Genomic DNA, 17687 nt, shown 5'->3' on the forward strand with positions numbered 1-17687 from the left:
CCCTAGCAGTGCTGGTTAGGCTGTTATGTTATCCAGAGCGTTGGTGACTACAACTGTGCTGTCAGATTGTCCGTTCTTAAATTCAGACCGTTTCGCGTTGATCCGGACATTCTGACCTCACAACAGAGGTCAAGCACCAAAGCTAACTGGCTAACATTGGCTAGCTTGCGAGCTACTTCCAGACACATAACGAGAGAACATCCCACTCTGACCATTTTACTCACCCTAGCAGAGCTGGTTAGGCTGTTTTCATGTTATCCAGAGCGTTGGTGACTGTCACTGTGCTGCTGGCAACAATTTAACTACGCTTTTTTGCTGACGTTTACTGACACCGGCCAATTTCAACGGGTGTTGAGCATTTGTAAATTCATCAGATATTCAGCACTCTCTGCCACACTCAGACTAGAGTGCTCTGAAATCGGAGTATATGGCCAGACTGAATTTACGAACACACCCGAAATAGTTACTTGCATAGTGAAGTCTTTTATTAAGACGTGTAGCTAGCAAGCTAGCTTGGTAAACAATGAACCATAATCCCTACTCATGACGTTATTACCCTGCATGAATCTGCAGGTAGCTAACCAACCACGTTCAATGTTAGCTAGCTAACATTAGTCTATAGCTAGCTAAGTAAATGGCTCTGAGATATGAATAATAAGGTCATACACGTAACATTAGCTAGCTATCTAGCCAGCCAGCTAACATTATATAGCTAGCTAGGTAAACAATGAACCCTAATCGCAACTCATGGCGTCACTACCCTGCATGAATCTGTAGGTAGCTAACCAACCAAGTTCAATGTTAGCTAGCTAACATTAGGCTATAGCTAGCCAGAAAAATGTCTGTTAAAATTAGAAACGTGTAATGTCTGAAAACGTAGCTAGCTAGACTATCTTATTCATTCATGGTTGGACGCGTCTCCTGTCAGATGCCATCGTTGCCCTTTGTTTTAAGATGTAATCCGGAGACAGGTATTTTCTCCATCTCCTTAGCTATCATACTCAAATTCCACTGACTTCAGTCCTCCAGAAAGTGGTGAGCAACACTTATGCAGTTTTAATACAAGATACATGTTGTTTTTTTAAAGCCGTGTTAGACAGGATTACCTAGACATACTGACCAGCTCAAATAGATAAAAACATGCTATATGGCAGACCAATCCAAACGCATCTCTCGGCATGTCCAGCCCACTCATCTCAGCCAATCATGGCTAGTGGGAAGGTTGCTCACTTTTTCTTTGGCTAAACCAACTAGGCTCGTAAATTAACAATTGTATTAGTATTTACAGATGGCATACATGTTTGTTATTAAGGCACATGAAAGTTCACAAGTTCGAAAAGGCATTTCTGGCAAAAAAAATGCATTTTGATAAAAAAACATTTTTTAACGTTCAAACAACTCTCCTGTGAAATAGTGACCCACGACATATGCATCGTTTCCTGAAACGGATCACATTTGAGCTGTTCTTGCCATAATATGGACTTGGTCTTTTACCAAATAGTTATATCTTCTGTTTACACCCCTACCTTGTCACAACACAACTGATTGGTTCAAATGCATTAAGGAAAGAAATTCCACAAATTAACAAGGCACATCTGTTAATTGAAATGCATTCCAGGTGACTACCTTATGAAGCTGCTTGAAAGAAAGCCAATAGTGTGCAAAGCTGTCAAAGGCAAAGGGTGGCTACTTTGAACAATCTCAAATATATTTGGATTTGTTTAACACTTTTTTGGTTACTACATGATTCCATGTGATATTTCATAGTTTTGATGTCTTCACTATTATTCTACAATGTAGAAAATAGTAAAAATAAAGAAAACTCTTTAATGAGTAAGTGTGTCCAAACTTTTGACTGGTGCTGTATACTTCCATTAATTTTTTCAACTGGTACCAGGGGACATTCAGATGAGGCCTGTAGGTGTCCTAGAGCATAACAACTGACATGTACGTCTCACCTTCCCATAGAGTCATCATAATAGTTTATAGGCCAAACCGTTCGGACCCTACATACAATTTTGTGAGAAGACCAATTTGTGGGATGTCCATGGTCTGACAGACACCGCATCCGATGTAAAAACATAAACATCTCTGTTTAATGCTAATTATATTTCCGCAGGGGCACAGACATCAACCTTGGGGGGGTGAAGAAGATATTTTTAGCTAGCCAGCCAGCTATTGCTAGCCAAGATAGGCAGCTATAGCTAGCCAGCTATTGCTAGCCAGGATAGCCAGCTATAGCTAGCCAGCCAGCTATTGCTAGCCAGGATAGCCAGCTATAGCTAGCCAGCCAGCTATAGCTAGCCAGCCAGCCAGCTATTGCTAGCCAGGATAGCCAGCTATTGCTAGCCAGCCAGCTATTGCTAGCCATCCAGCTATTGCTAGCCAGCCAGCTATTGCTAGCCAGCCAGCTATTGCTAGCCAGCCAGCTATTGCTAGCCAGCCAGCTATAGCTAGCCAGGATAGCCAGCTATAGCTAGCCAGCCAGCTATAGCTAGCCAGCCAACTATTGCTAGCCAGCCAGCTATTGCTAGCCAGCCAGCTATTGCTAGACAGGATAGCCAGCTATAGCTAGCCAGCCAGCTATAGCTAGCCAGCCAGCTATTGCTAGCCAGCCAGCTATTGCTAGCCAGGATAGCCAGCTATAGCTAGCCAGGATAGCCAGCTATCGCTAGCCAGGATAGCCAACTATCGCTAGCCAGGATAATTGAGGCCACATGCTGCACTTTCTCCGCCACCCCATTCAGTTAAAACAACAGTTGGTTAATTGTTGTAGCCTACTCCTTCTCATTTTTGCTAAACTTTTAATTCCGTTATTTTATTCCATCATGCATTGCATTAAGTGAACCATCACTCCACTTGCTACGAATTAAGCATATTTGCCGCTTTGATTGGCCAACATAAACAACAAGCTACACATTTACGGTGTGCAAGTCATAAAACTATGACATTTGTCGTTTTCTTAAATTATTAATTTTAAAATGTCATGGTATATCCCTGTATGTAACATGAATATTTTAATTTAGAAAAAACCTTTTCAGTGTTAAAATAGGTCAATCATAATTATATATTCTTTATTCTGCAAAAATGAACACACACAAGTATTCGAATACTAACGTCCGTTCGGCTATTCGAATAACCGTGCACATCCCTATCATACAGACTGCCCAGTGTCTCTCTCTCTCACCACTCTCTTTGCAGAGGACGAAGAGGAACTCTGCAGCGCTCTGCTTCACGCCCATGTCCACGTGGGTCATGAGGCGCACCAGCTTGTTCCTAACGGTGGACCCTATCTCCGGCCTGACCTTGACCTCCTTCAGCGGGGGCAGCACCTGGAGACAAATACAGCCAACGGGGGCAGAGCCACAGTGAAAATTAACACTGTAGTACACTAGACTAGTGAACTGAGTGATCAGGCCAGCTAATGATCCATCTGCCACTGCTGGAGGATATGTTAGAAGAAAAGTAATCTAGACAGATTTTATAAGATATGTTGTAAGATATGTGAAATAAATACACAGAACAAAAATATAAATGCAACAATTTCACTGAGCTACAGTTCATATAAGGATATCAGTTAATTGAAATAAATTCATTAGGCCCTAATCTATGGATTTCACATGACTGGGAATACAGATATGCAACTGTTGGTCACATATACCTTTTTAAAAAAGGTAGGGACATGGATCAGGAAACCAGTCAGTATCTGGTGTGACCAACATTTGCCTCATGCAGCACGACACATCTCTTTCGCATAGAGTTGATCAGTCTGTTGATTGTGGCCCATGGAATGTTGTCACATTTCTCTTCAAAGGCTGTGCGAAGTTGCTGGATATTGGAGGGAACTGGAACATGATGTCATACACGTCGATCCAGAGCATCCCAAACAGGCTCAATGGGTGATATGTCTGATGAATTTGCAGGCCATGGAAGAACTAGGACATTTACAGTTTCCAGGAATTATGTACAGATCCTTGTGACATGGAGCTGTGCATTATCATACTGAAATACTGTATGAGGTGATGGCAGTAGATGAATGGCACGACAATGTATCTTGTATCGCTGTGCATTCAATTTGCCATTGATAAAATGCAATTGTGTTCGTTGTCCATAGCTTATGCCTGCCCATACCATAACCCCACCTCCACCATGGGGCGCTCTCTGTTCACAATATTGATATCAGCAAACAGCTCGCCCACATGACACCAAACACACTGTCTACCATCTGCCCGGTACAGTTGAAAACGGGATTCATCCAAGAAAAGCACACTTCACCAGCATGCCAGTGGCCATTGAAGGTGAGCATTTGCCCACTGAAGTCAGTTACGATGCCAAACTACAGTCAGGTCAAGACCCTGGTGAGGACGACGAGCAGACAGATGAGACAGTTTCTGAAAGTTTGTGCAAACCCACTTTTTAATCAGCTGTCCGGGTGGCTGTTCTCAGACGATCCCGCAGGTGAAGAAGCCGGATGTGGAGGTCCTGGCCTGGCTTGGTTATATGTGGTCTGCGGATGTGAGGTTGGACGTACTGCCAAATTCTATAAAACCGCTATTCCCAAACTGGGGTATGCGCAATGCCGTCGGGGGTATGCCAAATAAAAATGTGATTCACATTTTCAAATAGTCCATTTAGATTTTCCAACGGGGCTATACATTTAAGTGATGTTTTTTTTTTCTCGAGCAGCCACGTTTCACTGCCAAAAATAAAATTAAACCATATAGTGTTCAGCGAAATAACAATGTCAAATACAGGTAGCCTAGTCAAATAATTAACATCCAATCACAGTAACCGTTACTCTCTCGCAGGAAATCCCCTAACTGTAAGTATGTAGCCAAACGGAGCCGCTGCTCATTCCGTTTGCTCGAAAATAGATAAATGGTTCAAAAAAAGTAAGGCCCGCGTCCATAGAGACACATACCAACTCTACTGTACTACACCTGTGGACGACACAAGTTGTTTTGCTTCCACGAGCACATCCAATGCTAGCATCAGTAATTCTACATTTGTTGCTAGCCCAGCTAGCATGGACACTGACAGTTGTGAATCTGATACAGCTGAAGAGCTACTGCCCCCTTACCCGGGAAAGCACCAAACAGACAGAGACGTTGGACCATCGAAGAGGCGCAAATATGATGAGAACTACATTGATTTGGGGTTCACTTATATTGGGAGTAGTGCCTTGCCTCAGCCACAGTGTGTTATATGTGCAAAAGTACTATCTCACAACTCAATGACACCTTCACTCTTGCACAGACATTTAGAAGCAAAACATGTAAATTTGAAAAATAAGCCACGAGTTTGAGCGAGAATTAAGATGACTATCGAGTAGTAAGACATGTATAAAAGCAACACATACCATTAATAAGAAGGGGCTAGAAGCATCTTTTTGGTTAGCTACTGAGTGGCTATGACAGGCAAGCCCCATACTATTGTGCTGCCGCGAATATGGCTGGGACAATGCTGGGGGAAAAGGCACAAAAAAAAAACTATACAGACAATGACTTCATCAAACAACACTGTTTCACAGCACATCAGTGACATGGCAGGAGATGTTTTAAAACAATTACTGCTTTGCATACAAGCCAGTGAATTCTATGCGTAACAGCTGGATGACTCAACAGACGTGGCGGGCCTGGCACAGCTCTTGGTACAGTTGAAGTCAGAAGTTTACATACACCTTAGCCAAATACATTTAAGCTCAGTTTTTCACAATTCCTGACATTTAATCCTAAAAATTCACTGTCTTAGGTCAGTTAGGATCACCACTTTATTTTAAGAATGAGAAATGTCAGAATAATAGTAGAGAATTATTTATTTCAGCTTTTATTTCTTTCATCACATTCCCAGTGGGTCAGAAGTTTACACACACTCACAATTAGTATTTGGTAGCATTGCCTTTGAATTGTTTAACTTGGGCCAAACGTTTTGGGTAGCCTTCCACAATAAGTTGGGTGAATTTTGTCCCATTCCTCCTGACAGAGCTGGTGTAACTGAGTCAGGTTTGTAGGTCTCCTTGCTCCAGCTTTAACTTCCTGACTGATGTCTTGAGATGTTGCTTCAATATATCCACATAATTTTCTATTTTGTGAAGTGCACCAGTTCCTCCTGCAGCAAAGCTCCCCCACAACATGATGCTGCCACCCCTGTGCTTCAAGGTTGGGATGGTGTTCTGCGGCTTGCAAGTCTCCCCCTTTTTCCTCAAAAACATAACGATGGTCATTATGGCCAAACAGTTCTATTTTTGTTTCATCAGACCAGAGGACATTTCTCCAAAAAGTACAATCTTTGTCCCCATGTGCAGTTGCAAACTATACTCTGGATTTTTATGGCGGTTTTGGAACAGTGGCTTCTTCCTTGCTGAGCGGCCTTTCATGTTATGTCGATATAGGACTCACTTTAGTGTGGATATAGATACTTTTGCACCCGTTCCCTCCAGCATCTTCACAAGGTCCTTTGCTGTTGTTCTGGGATTGATTTGCACTTTTTGCACCAAAGTACGTTCATCTCTAGGAGACAGAACGTGTCTCCTTCCTGAGCGGTATGACGGCTGCGTGGTCCTATGGTGTTTATACTTGCGTTCTATTGTTTGTACAGATGAACGTGGTACCTTCAGGCGTTTGGAAATTGCTACCAAGGATGAAACTGACTTGTGGAGGTCTACAATTTCTTTTCTGAGGTCTTGGCTGATTTCTTTTGATTTTCCCATGATGTCAAGCAAAGAGGCACTGAGTTTGAAGGTAGGTCTTGAAATACATCCACAGGTACACCTCCAATTGACTCAAATGATGTCAATTAGCCTATCAGAAGCTTTTAAAGCCATGACATTTTTCTGAAATTTTCCAAGCTGTTTAAAGGCTTGGTGTATGTAAACTTCTGACCCACTGGAATTGTGATACAGTGAATTATAAGTGAAATAATTTGTCTGTAAACAATTGTTGGAAAATTACTTGCGTCATGCACAAAGTAGATGTTCTTACCGACTTGCCAAAACTATAGTTTGTTAACAAGAAATATGTGGAGTGGTAGAAAAACTTGTTTTAATGACTCCAATCTAAGTATATGTAAACTTCTGACTTCAACTGTACCTATGTGAGAGTGGATTCTCAGCCCTCACTAGCATGAAAACTAAATACAGGCACAGACTGTGTGTGGAAAATGATTTAAGGCTGAGACTCTCTCCAGTACAACATTGCAGAGTTATGTGCACCCTTTCAAGTACACCCTTCTATTTAACCTGTAGTGAGTTATTCACAATTTCTGATGAACAAATAAGGTTTTATATATAAGATGGCTAAATAAAGAGCAAAATTATTAATTATTATTATTTGTGCCCTGGTCCTTTAAGAGCTCCTTGTCACTTCCCACGAGCCGGGTTGTGACAAAAATTCATACTCATTCTTATGTTTAATAAAAGGTATCGTGTGTGTGTGGCAGACTTACAATGATGACAAAAAAAAAAATTTGAGAGTGCGATGGAGGTTGTATGTTTGAAGGGGTACGGGACTATGGCAACAGCTCTGTTGGACATTCCTTCAGTCACCATGCCAATTGCACACTCCCTCAACTTTAGACATCTATGGCATTGAGTTGTGTGACTAAAGTGCACATTTTAGAGTGTCCTTTTATTGCCCTCAGCACACGGTGCACCTGTGTAATGATCATGCTGTTTCTTGATAGCTTCTTGATATGCTACACCTGTCAGGTGGATGGATTATCTTGGCAAAGGAGAGGCGCTCACTAACAGGCATGTAAACAAATTTGTGCAAAAAATCTGAGAAATATGCTTTTTGTGTGTATGGAACATTTCTGGGATCTTTTATTTCAGCTCATGAAACATGGAACCAACACTTTACATGTTGCATTTAGATTTTTTGTTCTGTATATATGTATTTCACACTGATTAAGTAGTTTCACTAATTTTGAAGATCTTAATTTTGCATCACTTTTTATGTATAAGAATAGGATAGATTAGAACATGCCCTTAAAGTGTATGTTCAAGCTCAAGCCCCCTCTAGCTCCAGCACACTACCTGTGTCTTGATGTATCTGCGGATCTCCCTGTGGTACCTGGAACCCTCGGTCAGCAGGCTGAGCACTGGGGTCAGCCCCTCTTTGTAGTTGGCACCCTGCTTGGAATGAGACACACATGAGGCGAGTGACGACAGGCATGCCCACAGAGGCACTGTAGCAGTTGGTTTGTGGACCATTAGCAAAATAACTATTCAGGAATGTATTAGTAAATCAATTTCTATGTTGTGTGGACAGCTTCTAATAGGATGGCCAGGATTTACGCATCATTTCATTGGCTTGTTCAGTAGAGACTGACGTTACTACATAAACAGCCATTTGAATTTCTGAATGGCCTCTAACAGTTAGATAGTCAGTTCCTTAAATGGTGGGTGAGAAGTCACTGGTGGACTGCATCATTGAGGTTAATTCTACTTTGGCTTGAAACATTGTTTTATTTAACTTGTTGGTCAAGAGGAAATGCAAAAGTGTTGGCATGGTTTGTAATAGCAGCCACGGAGATCAAGCAATCAGTTTGAAGAAAGATGCAGAATCGGCAAGTCTTGGTTTGTAGATAAGTGATTCTGTGCAGTCCAATATCTCAAACACACACAATGGGGTGAATCCTAACTTCCACTGAAGTCAAATTTTCACTTACACGTGCATTGATATCAGCGAGAGACATTCAAGTTATTTAACAGACGCTCTTTTCCAGAGCGGCTTACAGGAGCAATTAGGGTTAAGTGATTTGCACAAGGGCACAGACAGATTTTTACCAAGTCAGCTCGGGAATTTGAACCAGCAACCTTTCGGTTACTGGCCCAATGCTCTTAACCGCTAGGCTACCTGTCGCCTCAGTGAAAATGTAAGTGATTGTAAGTAAACATTTGACTTAAGTGGAAGGATTCGCCCAATGTCTCTGGTCCACTAGTTCTTACCTTGTCTATCCTCTTCTCCATAAAGTCCAGTAGCACCTGCACAGCGTCCATGTTCTTCCCGCTGTACTCCTCCTGGCCCCCCTGGACCGGCAAGTCAATCAGCACATCCAGACATGACACTGGCAGGTTACTCAGCAGGTTGATGGCATGGCTGGAGGAGAAGAAGGAAGACATGAGGAAAAAGGAGAAAGGACAGTGGTTAAGTCATTGGTTATAGCATGTAGGAAGGATTAACAAATAATAAATATGGTTTCGTTCTTAAGAATAGGCTACATGCATGTCATTGTTTTCTACCAATCATGAGACTTTTTAAAGACTACTTGTTTGTTAAAAGCACTTTCGTCTAGCATGAAGATACGTTGGGTAGTTATCCCTCTTATTGTTGTGTTTGCGTCAAGACCACAAGGCATTCCATCAGTCTAAACAGACGAGGACCTAAGGTCAACTTTGGATTTTGGACAATGGGCTAACCCCGTGACCAGAGGGACACAACAACATAATCCATAGGACCACAGGGAGCATTATCAATCACTTTTACATGACACATTCTTTACATTCTCGCATGTCCTTCAAAAGAAAGCTTTGTAGTTAATTCACATCAATGAGATGTCCAGAAAAGACATACTGCCGTATGACTTCTAAAAACAGTCTTGGCTTAAAGTTGTAACTTTCACATGAGCTGGATGCTGTCACTGTTGACTAGAGAGTGATTATTGGATGGTGATTAATTAGCACAAACCAAACGATGAATGTGTACTTTCAGAATGCAGTTTTGCCCTGTTGTGTGGAGAGCAGTGAGGAGAAGGGTTGCCAACCTGTGTGCTTCCTCTGTTTTGTCCTCTGTCTGAGTCTTAAGCATCAATAGATGGCGCATGATGGCGGTGACAAGGCGGAGCTGGTGGTCACCACCCTATCAAATGAAGGATGGAAATCAAATCCAATTTTATTGGTCACATACACATATTTAGCAGACGTTATTGCGGGCGAAGCAAAATGCTTGTGTTCCTAGCTCCAACAGTGCAGTAGTATCTAACAATTCACAAAAATACACAAATCTAAAAGTAGATGAATGGAATTAAGAAATATATAAATATTAGGATGAGCAATGTCGGAGTGGCATTGACTAAATACAGTAGAATAGAATACAGTATCAAATCAAAGTTTATTTGTCACGTGCGCAGAATACAACATTTCACCTTACAGTGAAATGCATACTTACAGATGCATACTTACAGACTCAAACCAATAGTGCAAAAAAAGGTATTAGGTGAACAATAGGTAAGTAAATACAGTAGCGAGGCTATAAAAGTTGCGAGGCTACATACAGACACCGGTTAGTCAGGCTGATTGAGGTAATATGTACATGAATGTATAGTTAAAGTGACTATGCATATATGATAAACAGAGAGTAGCAGGTTAGGGGGGGTGTGAGTAAAGCAGTTTGTAAACATTATTAAAGTGGCCAGTGATTAATTGTCTATGTACACTGCTCAAAAAAATAAAGGGAACACTTAAACAACACAATGTAACTCCAAGTCAATCACACTTCTGTGAAATCAAACTGTCCACTTAGGAAGCAACACTGATTGACAATAAATTTCACATGCTGCTGTGCAAATGGAATAGACAACAGGTGGAAATTATAGGCAATTAGCAAGACACCCCCAATAAAGGAGTGGTTCTGCAGGTGGTGACCACAGACCACTTCTCAGTTCCTATACTTCCTGGCTGATGTTTTGATCACTTTTGAATGCTGGCGGTGCTTTCACTCTAGTGGTAGCACGAGACGGAGTCTACAACCCACACAGGTGGCTCAGGTAGTGCAGCTCATCCAGGATGGCACATCAATGCGAGCTGTGGCAAGAATGTTTGCTGTGTCCGTCAGCGTAGTGTCCAGAGCATGGAGGTGCTACCAGGAGACAGGCCAGTACATCAGGAGACGTGGAGGAGGCCGTAAGAGGGCAACAACCCAGCAGCAGGACCGCTACCTCCGCCTTTGTGCAAGGAGGGGCAGGAGGAGCACTGCCAGAGCCCTGCAAAATGACCTCCAGCAGGCCACAAATGTGCATGTGTCTGCTCAAACGGTCAGAAATAGACTCCACGAGGGTGGTATGAGGGACCGACGTCCACAGGTGGGGGTTGTGCTTACAGCCCAACACCGTGCAGGACATTTGGCATTTGCCAGAGAACACCAAGATTGACAAATTCGCCACTGGCGCCCTGTGCTCTTCACAGATGAAAGCAGGTTCACACTGAGCACGTGACAGACGTGACAGAGTCTGGAGACGCCGTGGAGAACGTTCTGCTGCCTGCAACATCCTCCAACATGACCGGTTTGGCGGTGGGTCAGTCATGGTGTGGGGTGGCATTTCTTTGGGGTGCCGCACAGCCCTCCATGTGCTCGCCAGAGGTAGCCTGACTGCCATTAGGTACCGAGATGAGATCCTCAGACCCCTTGTGAGACCATATGCTGGTGTGGTTGGCCCTGGGTTCCTCCTAATGCAAGACAATGCTAGACCTCATGTGGCTGGAGTGTGTCAGCAGTTCCTGCAAGAGGAAGGCATTGATGCTATGGACTGGCCGCCCGTTCCCCAGACCTGAATCCAATTGAGCACATCTGGGACATCATGTCTCGCTCTATCCACCAACGCCCCGTTGCACCACAGACTGTCCAGGAGTTGGCGGATGCTTTAGTCCTAGTCTGGGAGGAGATCCCTCAGGAGACCATCCGCCACCTCATCAGGAGCATGCCCAGGCGTTGTAGGGAGGTCATACAGGCACGTGGAGGCCACACACACTACTGAGCCTCATTTTGACTTGTTTTAAGGTCATTCCATCAAAGTTGGATCAGCCTGTAGTGTGGTTTTCCACTTTAATTTTGAATGTGTCTCCAAATCCAGACCTCCATGGGTTGATAAATTTGATTTCCATTGATAATTTTTGTGTGATTTTGTTCAACATTCAACTATGTAAAGAAAAAAGTATTTAATAAGAATATTTAATTCATTCAGATCTAGGATGTGTTATTTTAGTGTTCCCTTTATTTTTTTGAGCAGTGTATATAGGGCAGTAGCCTCTAAAGGTTGAGCAGCCGGGTGGTACCCAGCTAGTGATGGCTATTTAACAGTTTGATGGCCTTGACATAAAGGCTGTTTTTCAGTCTCTCGGCCCCAGCTTTGATGCACCTGTACTGACCTCGCCTTCTGAATGATAGCAGTGTGAACAGGCTGTGGATCGGGTGGTTGATGTCCTTGATGATCTTTTTGGCATTCCTGTGACGTTGGGTGCTGTAGGTGTCCTGGAGTGCAGGCAGTGTGCCCCCAGTTATGCGTTCGGTAGACCGTACCACCCTCTGGAGAGCCCTGCAGTTGCGGGTAGTGCAGTTGCCGTACCAGGTGGTGAAACAGCCCAACAAGATACTCTCAATTGTGCTTCTGTAAAAGTTTCTGAGGGTCTTAGTGGCCAAGCCAAATTTACTCAGCCTCCTGAGGTTAAAGAGGCGCTGTTGCGCCTTCTTCACCACATTGTCTGTGTGGGTGGACCATTTCAGATTGTCAGTGATGTGTATGCCGAGGAACTTGAAGCTTTCCACCTTCTCCACTGCGGTCATGTCGATGTGGATAGGGGAGTGCTCCCTCTGCTGTTTCCTGAACTCCACCATCAGCTCATTAGTTTTGTTGACGTTGAGAGAGAGGTTATATGGCTCCACTTTGCCAGCTCCCTCACCTCCTACCTGTAGACTGTCTCGTCATTGTTGGTAATCAGGCCTACTACTGTTGTGTCGTCTGCAAACTTGATGATTGAGTTGGAGGCGTGCCTGGCCACACAGTCATGGGTGAACAGGGAGTACAGGATGGGGCTGAGCACGCACACTTGTGGGGCCCCTGTGTTGAGGATCAGCAAAGTGAAGGTGTTGTTTCCTACCTTCGCCACCTGGGAGAGGCCCGTCAGGCAGTCCATGACCCAGTTACACAAGGCGGGGTTCATACCCAGGGCCCCGAGCTTAATGATGAGCTTGGAGGGTACTATGGTGTTGAAGGGTGAGCTATAGTCAATGAACAGCATTCTGATATAGGTATTCCTCTTGTCCAGATGGGATAAGGCAGTGTGCAGTGCAATGGCAATTGCATTGTCTGTGGATCTATTGGGGCGGTAAGCAAATTGAAGTGGGTCTAGGGTGTCAGGTTAGGTAGATAGGTGATATGATCCTTGACTAGCCTCTCAAAGCACATCATGATGACAGAAGTGAGTGCCTTGGGGCGATAGTCATTTAGTTCAGTTACCTTTGCTTTCTTGGGTGGAGGAACAATGGTGGACATCTTGAAGCAAGTGGAGACAGCAGACTGGGATAGGGAGAGATCGAATATGTCCATAAACACACCAGCCAGCTGGTCTGCGCATGCTCTGAGGACGCGGCTAGGGTTGCCGTCTGGGCCGGCAGCCTTTGCCAGGGTTAACACGCTTAAATGTCTTACATTGGCCACATACAACAGACTGATCCTTATGGAAGCATTTCATTGCTTCAAACAAAAGGAGGGGAGGGTCTAAGCAGGTAAGAAGGATACAATTAGCTATGGATGAACCGGAAAGGGGAGGAGGTCATGTAAAAAAGAAAACATAGGAAGATATTGGTCATAGCTCATAACCTGTATCATTTAGGTAACATTTATTATGCCAATACAGGGGTAAAATGTTGTTGTTTTTTAAATTAAAAAACATGAACAGAGAGAGCGAGAGAAAGGAGAAAGGGAGGGACTGTAACTATGGAGAGATTGAGGAAAGATGAGAGGAATTAGGGATTTCCGGACGTGGAAGTCAGACCTAAGAGCTTTGAGTCACTGAGCACAGGCTTTCCATTCCATGCAAATGACCATGTGGGATTGACTCATGAGATGAACAAAGGGCTTTTCTGATCAACGCCACAGATTATCCATTATATTGACCGTATACTCAAGTGGCCGCTTTGACAATGAAAAGAAATGGAAGTTAGTCAGGAGGCAAGATCAGGTGGGGCCATTCTAGCCAATGAGAGGGCAGATACGTGTGTGAACAACAGATACACATTTTTTCTCAATGTTGCCGGGATGTCACGTGTTCCTACTTATATCAGTACACTCGTAACAACCTAGGCGTTACAAGATTTCTATTCGATTAATAAGCCATACGATTATTTCACTAACTCCCCCTGGCTAATCAAGAAAGCTGTAAAGGTGCCAAAGGAGCTTAAGCGAGGTCAGATAGCTGATAAACCTCTTATTGCTGCACTGGCTTATTGGGCTTTCTATTTAAGGGATGTCACTGAATAAAGGCAAGTGTCTTGCTGTTAAACTATCTGTAAATAATATCCTTCAACCAAAGCATGCAAAGTTTGGTGACTTCAATGCTGAATTCAAAATATGCAAGGAGATGTGTCCATCCACAGCCAGTGAGATGTAAAGAATTGATGTTTATGCAGTAACTCTAAATGCTGTGTGATGCTGTGACACTATAGGCTGTGCTCATGGCTGCAGCGTCTAGCCCTCTTTGAGCTCTGAATAATAACAATAATAATAATAAATGCCATTTAGCAGATGCATTTATCCAAAGTGACTTACAGTCGTGTGCATACCTTCAACTGAGCCATACAGGACCATGTGACTGCCATGTTACAAGTACAGCGTACATATCCTCTTTAAAAATGAAAAAAACTCCAAAAGGAGAAAAACATTCTGTAACAGACAGAGGGTGTAACAGTGTAACTCACCTCATCGCTAGTGTCAGACAGCGTAAGGTTGAACAAGGCTTTCAGGGCCTCCATGGCCCTCTCATTGTCTTCAGCAGGAATAGGCAAGGCCTGGAGGCCTGGATGAGCCACCTCGTAGGGGCCCACCCAGCGTAGGTCCAGGGTACGCTCCAGCACCTCTGTGAGGAGCCCCACGGCATGCAGCTCCCTCTGGAGCCCCCCCCGGACGTCTGGCCGCAGAGCCGAGAGCAGGAAGAGCAGGCGCAGGGAGAACAGGCCCACCTCGTGACACCCGGCACGGGCGGCGTGCAGGCGGGCACACAGACCACGTGCCAGCTGCACGTCGGCACCCACCTGCTGTGCCGCCACGCTATTAAACACCACGTTACACAGGCACTTAAGGGCCTCCACCACCACCCTCTCTTCCTCCTCTGTCTGGGCATCCTCTTGCAGACTGTCACCTCCCTCTTCTCCCGCCTGCAGCCGAGCCAGCCCGGCCAGGACCAGCATGCCCTCCCGGGTGCCCACAGGGCCCAGGACCCGCTTGTCCCGGGACAGGATGCGAAGGGTCTCCAGGCAGGTGCTCTGGCAGCAGGACCCAACCTGCCTCCCCAGCACAGTCAGCAGACCCTGACACAGCCTCTGCACAGTGAGAGAAGGTTGGTTCATCAAAAAAACACACAGGGGGCAGAAGCATTATCTAGGCTATAAGTAAAAGTGAAGCACCAGACAAGGCAGAGTATTTACTGTTTACTTACACTTCGTAGGTCCTCCTCTTTTGGGTCAAAGGTAAATGTGCGACTATTCTGAAAAAAGACAGTATACATTAGTCTTGCTGAAACAAACTCAGTGTTCCCGGCAGTTCTCCCTCGCTGTGTACCATGTGAGTAACGTCAGCAAGGTTAAGTACTAATGAGAGAAAAGTCAAATGCATATGCTAAATGGTGCTTTGTCACCTTCATCTGTGCATGATTCTCAGAAATGTTATCTAGAAGTAATTTGTTTCTATGATACAGTAAATAGCTTGCGCAGACAGATTATACGCATGACTACATTAGATAGGATATACGAGTGTGATGCAAAGTATATCGCCATTAGGCTCTAGGTTATCAGTGACAGCGGCTAACGACGTTAGCTAGCAAACTTACCTAGCTAGCTAGCTCAAGTTACAGCAGGAAGTGCAGCAATAGCTATCACCAAATGGGAGCTAGCTAGAATTGTTCATTATATACGCATGCTGTCATTGTATGCTTAGGTAGCTACAGTACATTATTAGAAAGTTATACCATACAATGTTTGGCCACAACACTAGCTAACGTTAGCTAGCTAGCAACCCAGCTAGCCAGGATGAAAATATGCTTCCTACAACACAGCAATGTTTTAAACTCGTTGATTCCTTTCAAAATGAAAGGGGAAATGCAAGTTCTAGATAGACAGTTTTAGTATTAATTTTAGCAGCTATGATTATGTAAACGTTTTTAGATGGCTGGCGAGCTAGCTAATAACTTTGTTTTGGTTGACGTCAAATCGAGGAGAATTACACCCACCTCTACGTTGTACTGGTGCAAAAGCCTTTTAATTTCCTCTTCATTGTTAGTCTCGAGCTTTGACAGGACACTGTTTAAATCCATTCTTAAAATATTTCGATGACAATTCAAGAATTGTAACGTTATATAGTACGTTTCTGAATAATTTGCAGCACCCTATTTGTTTTTTTTTGTATTCGTCTGGCATTCAGTTACATACAGAAGGCTACACACACCCTTCTTCCTTGTTTCAACTTTCACCGGTTAACGTCACGATCTCATCGAAACCGTGCGAGCACAGCGTGCAAGGTCGGTGATCCGCCTATAGTCCCCCACAGTGGACTCGTTATAATACCTATACAACCTAGCATTCAAACAGAATTGGTTCCAATCGTCTTTCCAACATAATTTGTTTTCCCACATACTTTATTTGAAGTATTTGTAAAATTCATTATGTGTTTAGTGTAGGCTTACGTTTTGCTAACCGTTTAATTCTCTCTCAGACAAGGTAAGGTTTACCAATATATATATATATACGCCTCAATTTACTCTTAAAAATACAAAATGCTAATTTGCAACAGAGAAAACCTCAGCAAGACTACAAATGCCAGCAGGAAGCTCCTGCGCTTCATATTGTATTTTATTTAACTAGGTAAGTCAGTTAAGAACAAATTCTTATTTACAATGAAGCCTGCCAAAAGGCCTCCTGTGGGGACGGGTATTACAAATAAAATTATAGGACAAAACACACATCACAAGGAGACACCACAACACTACATAAAGAGAGACCTAAGACAACAACATAGCATGGCAGCAACACAACAACATAGCATGGTAGAAACACCACATGACAACAACATGGCAGCAACACAACATGGTAGCAGCACAAAACATTGTACAAACATTATTGGGCACAGACAACAGCACAAAGGCAAGAAGGTAGAAACAACAATACATCACACGAAGTAGCCACAACTGTCAGTAAGACTGTCCATGATTGAGTCTTTGAATGAAGAGATTTTTGCAACTCGTTCTGGTCACTAGCTGCAGTGAACTGAAAAGAGGAGTGAACCAAGGATGTGTGTGCTTTTGGGACCTTTAACAGAAGGTGACTGGCAGAACGGCTGTTGTATGTGGAGGATGAGGGCTGCAGTAGGTATCTCAGGGGGAGTGAGGCCTAAGAGAGTTTTATAAATAACCATCAACCAGTGGGTCCTGCGATAGGTATACAGAGATGACCAGTTTACAGAGGAGTATAGAGTGCAGTGAAGTGTCCTACAAGGAGCATTGGTGGCAAATCTGATGGCCGAATGGTATCAAATCAAATTACATTTATTTATATAGCCCTTCGTACATCAGCTGATATCTCAAAGTGCTGTACAGAAACCCAGCCTAAAACCCCAAACAGCAAGCAATGCAGGTGTAGAAGCACGGTGGCTAGGAAAAACTCCCTAGAAAGGCCAAAACCTAGGAAGAAACCTAGAGAGAACCA

At 43.7% G+C, this 17687-nt stretch overlaps 1 protein-coding gene across 7 annotated transcripts in view; it reads right to left on the reverse strand.

The window, feature by feature from the left end:
* Positions 1–16521, reverse strand: part of ric8b (RIC8 guanine nucleotide exchange factor B) — a 28343-nt gene extending 11822 nt beyond the window's left edge. Inside the window, exons 1-8 of one of the 7 annotated variants that reach the window (XM_090230877.1) lie at positions 16217–16478; positions 15428–15475; positions 14691–15311; positions 13231–13290; positions 9763–9857; positions 8948–9098; positions 8033–8128; positions 3188–3332 (exon numbers count right to left, since the gene is read on the reverse strand). In XM_090230877.1, coding sequence (XP_090087003.1) covers positions 3188–3332; positions 8033–8128; positions 8948–9098; positions 9763–9857; positions 13231–13290; positions 14691–15311; positions 15428–15475; positions 16217–16300 — 1300 coding nt within the window. In that variant the 5' untranslated portion in view covers positions 16301–16478. Of the gene's footprint in view, positions 1–3187; positions 3333–8032; positions 8132–8947; positions 9099–9762; positions 9858–13230; positions 13291–14690; positions 15312–15427; positions 15476–16216 lie in introns of all 7 variants that reach the window. The other 6 variants (XM_090230869.1, XM_021601274.3, XM_021601279.3 and 3 more) reach the window with 6 other exon arrangements.
* Between the last annotated feature and the right edge of the window lie 1166 nt (positions 16522–17687).

Source organism: Oncorhynchus mykiss, chromosome 1 (assembly GCF_057628025.1).
Source record: "Oncorhynchus mykiss isolate SJ-2025 chromosome 1, ASM5762802v1, whole genome shotgun sequence".
Classification (NCBI taxonomy): Eukaryota; Metazoa; Chordata; class Actinopteri; order Salmoniformes; family Salmonidae; genus Oncorhynchus; species Oncorhynchus mykiss.